The following is a 6,000-nucleotide window of genomic DNA, read 5'->3' as shown; positions in this document are numbered from 1 at the left end:
AGAGATTTTTGCTATAGGGCACGTGCACTCGCCAGACAGACAGAGACATAGAGACAGAAAGGAAGAAATCACCCCCCCAGGGCGGATGGTCACGCCGCAATCCCTTCTCCTCCATTTTCCTCTCTGGATCTTGGGCATGCACGCATACGTGCCTGGTGTGAGTTTTAAGCCACCGGGTCCAGGACGCGAACCGCGGTCGACTACGTGGGAGTCCAGCAACATAGCCATTACACTAACTGCTGGTTCTCTCATCCTTTTTATATCTAAATATGTGTATTACTTTAGGTTCATATTTTTCTGTATTTCAAATTTTCAAAAGTAAATGTATTCAGAATAGAGAATCTATAATAATGATTTATATTTTGGGGGTTTTATATATGTGTAGACATAAAATAATTGAGAAAGACTAAGGGAAAACATGATGTAAGTGAAGAGCCCTAAAGAATGAAAAATAAAGGAAATATTCTGAGGAACTTCAAGGCATTTTCTAATTGATTTCTTTGTTGTCCAATTCAAAAAAAGGATGTACCCATTTAAATAAATAGAAGTTAAAGAATTTTGTTTATTGTATTCATCTTAAGCCATCCAATACTATTATAGCAGAACATATTGCTACTTCTTGAAAAGTGTTGCTTTTTTTTTTCAAAATTTTAGTTTTCTCTCTATCTTTAGTTTTGAAAAGTCTAAGATCCCTTAGGCATTTCCACAAAATAGGGACAACCACTTTTCTCTCGAGATCCCATTTCAAATATTAGCACACAGGGCGGAATTTTTACCTCTTATTCATGGTGTCCAGCTCTCAACATTTTAGCCTGGCAAGAGGACCAAACTGGTTGTAAATCTTACCACTCAGACCACACTTGATTATTGTATGATGGCAAAATTAAACGTGAATAAAACAGCTAGAGCATTGGGGTGTTCTTGGAAGAATAAACACAAGTTGGAAGTCTTATGTGGATAGTGCAAAGTACAGGAAGGCAATCAATCATGTAAACATCAAATGAAAGGTTGGTAAGGAAGCCATTGGAGTCTGTCAGGCGCTCCCTGCAATAAATGTCTTATTCCGTTTCTTTCCCCTTTTACTAAGTTTAGGAAGGGAGTTTTGTGGAATCTCTTAACAGATCCCAAAAGATTGTGTAAGTTTTTACTCCTGTTTAAAGACACACTTTCAAAAGAATGAGTCGTTGAACTAGTTGAAGTGGATTACTGGTGTATATAAAGTGATCTTATGTCATTGTACATACCTCCCTGTTTTTCCTCCTCCCATAAACAGGAAACTGTTCAGGCAGCAATAATAGAAGAGCAAAAGCGAAGTGAAAAGGCTGTGGAAGAAGCAGTGAAAAGAACAAGAGATGAATTGATAGAGTATGTAAAAGAACAGAAAAGGGTAAGTATCTCCTGAAGAGTTTTAATTGCACTTCCATAAACTCAAACAATGACTTCATACAGTAACATGAAATTTAAAAATATTTAAAATGTATTTTTTATTTAAGAATCTTCATCTAAAAATCATTTTTCTGATATAATTATATATTCTAAAAGTTATATCTATAAACGTAAGTCCCATCTGTCAATAACAAAAAAAGTAAATCATTTCTTGCTAGACTCCTAGAAATGACCTATAACAATTTCATTTGAACTTTATACTCACCAAGATAACAAACAGTTTGAGACATTTTAGATATTTTTTTCTTATATGTTTGCTAATTTCTTATAACAGTTGTAGAACTTTGCAGGCATCCTCTCAGCTTTGTGAGTATGTTAACTCACTGTGGTCCTAAAGCACTTCATTACACTTAACAAGTTAAGTATCTTCTGCCATAGTTTCATTTCAGAGCTAGAACTCAGAATATGCTTGTCACAACTCAATACACTGCAAAGCTTTCCAAAGTAAATATTGAAGAATAATGTGATTTTATTAATGTGTGACACCGAGCAGTAGCTGAAAATTATGGATTAAACTTAATTTGTTGTCTGAAAGTAATGTTTTTAAAAGTAATATGCCAGGTAAGAAATACATTAAAATGTTTAGTGTACTCTGTGTAACAATGAATTTTATCATTTTAATTTTACAATTTTAATAATTTTTAAAGTAATATGCCAGGTAAGAAATACATTAAAATGTTTAGTGTACTCTGTGTAACAATGAATTTTATCATTTTAATTTTACAATTTTAATAATTTTTAAAGTAATATGCCAGGTAAGAAATACATTAAAATGTTTAGTGTACTCTGTGTAACAATGAATTTTATCATTTTAATTTTACAATTTTAATAATTTTTAAAGTAATATGCCAGGTAAGAAACACATGAACATGTTTAATGTAATCCTGTGTAACAATGACTTATATAAGAAGTTTAATGTAATCTGTGTAACAATTATATAAGAAGTTACAATTATAAGAAGTTTCCTAGTAAAGTGTTTAGTATAGATGATATATTATGTACAAATATTGTATTTAAGTGTTATACATGATACACCAGCAGACATATAAACCAATGCTGTATTTTATAATTTAATGTCACAGACATAAAAGAGTGTGAGGAAATTTGACATAACGTTTACTTTTTAAAAGGTTATTTCTTTCCAGAGAGAGGGAGACAGACAGACAAGGACAGCCAGCACCCTAAGGTGGTCTTGATGCTATAGTCAACTCTCCGCCGTTAGACAGCTTAGATCATGGACTCATGTGGTGTACTTAGGGAGGTCTCCAGATTTGAACCAGGCACCTTCCTATGTGGCGTTTCCTTTCAGGGTCATGTTTTACTGCTCTACCACCATTTGACCCCAATATATAAACTTAGTTCATCAAAATAGCACAATAAATAGAAAATATTAGGTATTATCCTGCAGTTGGCAAATAAGTAGTAAACAAGAAGTGGAACAAAACCTGTGACAGCACTTTTAATTCTATACTCAATTTGAAGTTAACTTTAGTACGATGCAAAGACAATTCCCATTACTCAATGGCTACCCTTTGATTTCAACAAATGAGAATTTGTTACTAGAGTGAATGTGTCCAAGGAGCCTTTTTAGGTAAATGAACTGTGCACAGAAGTATTTTGTGTGGGATTAAATTTTATGCACCTTACCTCAGTTTTTTTTTTCAATTAATTATTTTTTTATTTTTTGCTATATGGCATATGTGCTTGCTAAAGAGAGAGAGAGAGAGAGAGAAAGAGAAAGTAAGAAATCACTCCCTGTGGGGAATGACCACACAATAATCCCTTATTCTCCATTTTCTTCTTGGGGTTTTGGGCACACAGGAACACATCCCTGGTGTGTTTTCAAACCACTGGATCTAAGACTTGAACCACACAGTTGGCCATGTGGGATCCAGCTGTCTTAACCTCTGCTCCACCTGCTGGCCCATTCTTGAGTTTTTAAAGCATTTCACCCAAATAAATTTCTGATCAGTTTTTAACCTTTTGAAGAGAAAATTCAGAGACAGACTCAATTAAGCTATCCAAGAAGTAATATGTTCTCATAAGTTTCCCATTTCCATATGTACCCTTTGAAGAGTTTATTTTAAATTATCTGGTTCAAAAGTGGGCATGTCACAAAGAAATTACAGCTACTTTCTGCATGCATACTGGGATAACAGTTGTGAAATGATATAGACTTGAAATAAATTCAAGATTTATTGTAGGTATACCATCTTTATCTTTTTTAATGATTTATTTTATTTATTGTGTTAACACTTCACATGAGATCTATTCTTCTAACAAAATTTTAAGTCTACAATATGTTATCATTGACTATATATTATTGTACAGCAGATCTCTAGAATTTATTCATCTCATTCGACTGAACTTTATGCTGTCCGTTAAGTATTCCCCTTTCTCCCTTCTTCTGTCCCTCATATACACTGTTGCACTGTGATGCTATGAGTTTATCTTATGTATTCATACAAGTAAAATCATGCAATGGATATCTTTTTGAAACTGGGTTATTCCACTTAGCATAATGCCTGAAGTTTTATCCATGTTGTTGCATATTACATAATTCCTTTCCTTTTAAAAGTCAAATGGTCTTCTGTTGTATGTATATGCTACAAATGCCTTACCTGTTTGTCTTATGAATGGACCTTCAGGTGTTTCCAGATTTTAAATATTATCTCTGAATAGTATATGGCCAATCCTTATTTGAGCTCTGAATCTGGACAAGAAGTAATATAGCAAAGCAAACTCATTTGTAAGATTATTTTAGACTTACATTTCTTTTATTAATGTGGAAGATTATTCCTAAAGAAGAATTTTAAAAATCATATTTCTTATCAAGGGAGTTATTATAGAAATGCTAAATAAGAGTAAAAAATGCCTTTTGAAGAGTTATCTGGTTTCTGGGAACCAGCAGTTAGCGTAATGGCTATGTCACTGGACTCCCACGTAGTCAACCGCGGTTCGCGTCCCGGACCCGGTGGCTTAAAACTCACGCTGGGCGCGTGTGCGTGCGTGCCCAAGATCCCGAGAGGAGAATGGAGGAGAAGGGATTGCGGCGTGACCATCCCCCCTGGGGGGTGATTTCTCGCTTTCTGGCAAGCGCCCGTGCCCTATAGCGAAAACCCCTCCAAAAAAAAAAAAAGAGTTATCTGGTTTCTGTATTAGGTAAATTAACCCTTAAAGATAACTGACATGAACTCTGCCATTTATTCTGTGTATTCTGAAAAATCATATTAAAGGACTAATATTCACGTATATTAGTTATCACATGTAGAGGTGTTCACTAAATGACAATAGCAATAAATCATAACCTTTGTTCCACGTGCACCAAAATTCTCTCTCTAAGCTTACTTTCTTATTTTTTTTGTTTGTTTTGTTTTTTCTCTTTTTTTTTGGAGAGTTTTTCATTATAGGGGGCATGTGCTTGCCAGGAAGACAGAGAGACAGAAAGTGAGAAATCACCCCCCAGGGGAGATGGCCATGTCCCAATCCCTTCTCCGTTCTCCTCTCGGTATCTTGGGCACACATGCACACGCACCTGGCGCGAGTTTAAGCCACTGGGTCCATGACTCAAACCGCAGTTGACTATATGGGAGTCCAGTGACATAGCCATTACGCCAACTGCGTGTGCGTGCGTGCCCAAGATCCCGAGAGGAGAATGGAGGAGAAGGGATTGCGGCGTGACCATCCCCCCTGGGGGGTGATTTCTCGCTTTCTGGCAAGCGCACGTGCCCTATAGCGAAAACCTCTCCAAAAAAAAAAAAAGAGTTATCTGGTTTCTGTATTAGGTAAATTAACCCTTAAAGATAACTGACATGAACTCTGCCATTTATTCTGTGTATTCTGAAAAATCATATTAAAGGACTAATATTCACGTATATTAGTTATCACATGTAGAGGTGTTCACTAAATGACAATAGCAATAAATCATAACCTTTGTTCCACGTGCACCAAAATTCTCTCTCTAAGCTTACTTTCTTATTTTTTTTGTTTGTTTTGTTTTTTCTCTTTTTTTTTGGAGAGTTTTTCATTATAGGGGGCATGTGCTTGCCAGGAAGACAGAGAGACAGAAAGTGAGAAATCACCCCCCAGGGGAGATGGCCATGTCCCAATCCCTTCTCCGTTCTCCTCTCGGTATCTTGGGCACACATGCACACGCACCTGGCGCGAGTTTAAGCCACTGGGTCCATGACTCAAACCGCAGTTGACTATATGGGAGTCCAGTGACATAGCCATTACGCCAACTGCTGGTCCCACTTTCTTATTTTTAAGGGAAATAAATTTAACAACCTACCTTACATAGTTGTTCTGAGCTTGTACATGTAATAAAAGAAAACATCTATTGTAAGAATTCCATAAATATGTGCTATAATTATTATAATCCTGACATTATTTTTTAAAATCCAGAAACTATTAGTAGCATTATTTTTTCTAATTAAAAATATACTTGTCAGTATAGTATTTGATACTCTATTTACTCTGAAGTTCATAGTATGAATTCTAAAATTTTATTTTATTTTACTTCTGATACCAATTCACAAAAGATTAAAGCTGACC

The 6,000-nt window shown here is 35.3% G+C and overlaps 1 protein-coding gene across 4 annotated transcripts in view; it reads left to right on the top strand.

The window, feature by feature from the left end:
- CCDC91 (coiled-coil domain containing 91) overlaps positions 1-6,000 on the top strand; it is a 288,769-nt gene that overhangs the window by 213,548 nt on the left and 69,221 nt on the right. For all 4 annotated transcript variants that reach the window (XM_006140252.3, XM_014587159.2, XM_006140254.3 and 1 more), the window contains one exon: positions 1,274-1,387. In XM_006140252.3, coding sequence (XP_006140314.1) covers positions 1,274-1,387 — 114 coding nt within the window. The remainder of the gene's footprint in view (positions 1-1,273; positions 1,388-6,000) is intronic.

Source organism: Tupaia chinensis, unplaced genomic scaffold (assembly GCF_000334495.1).
Source record: "Tupaia chinensis unplaced genomic scaffold, TupChi_1.0 Scaffold000028_1, whole genome shotgun sequence".
NCBI lineage: Eukaryota > Metazoa > Chordata > Mammalia > Scandentia > Tupaiidae > Tupaia > Tupaia belangeri.
Note: the sequence above shows the minus strand (reverse complement) of the source record. Positions and strands in the feature narration are given on the sequence as shown.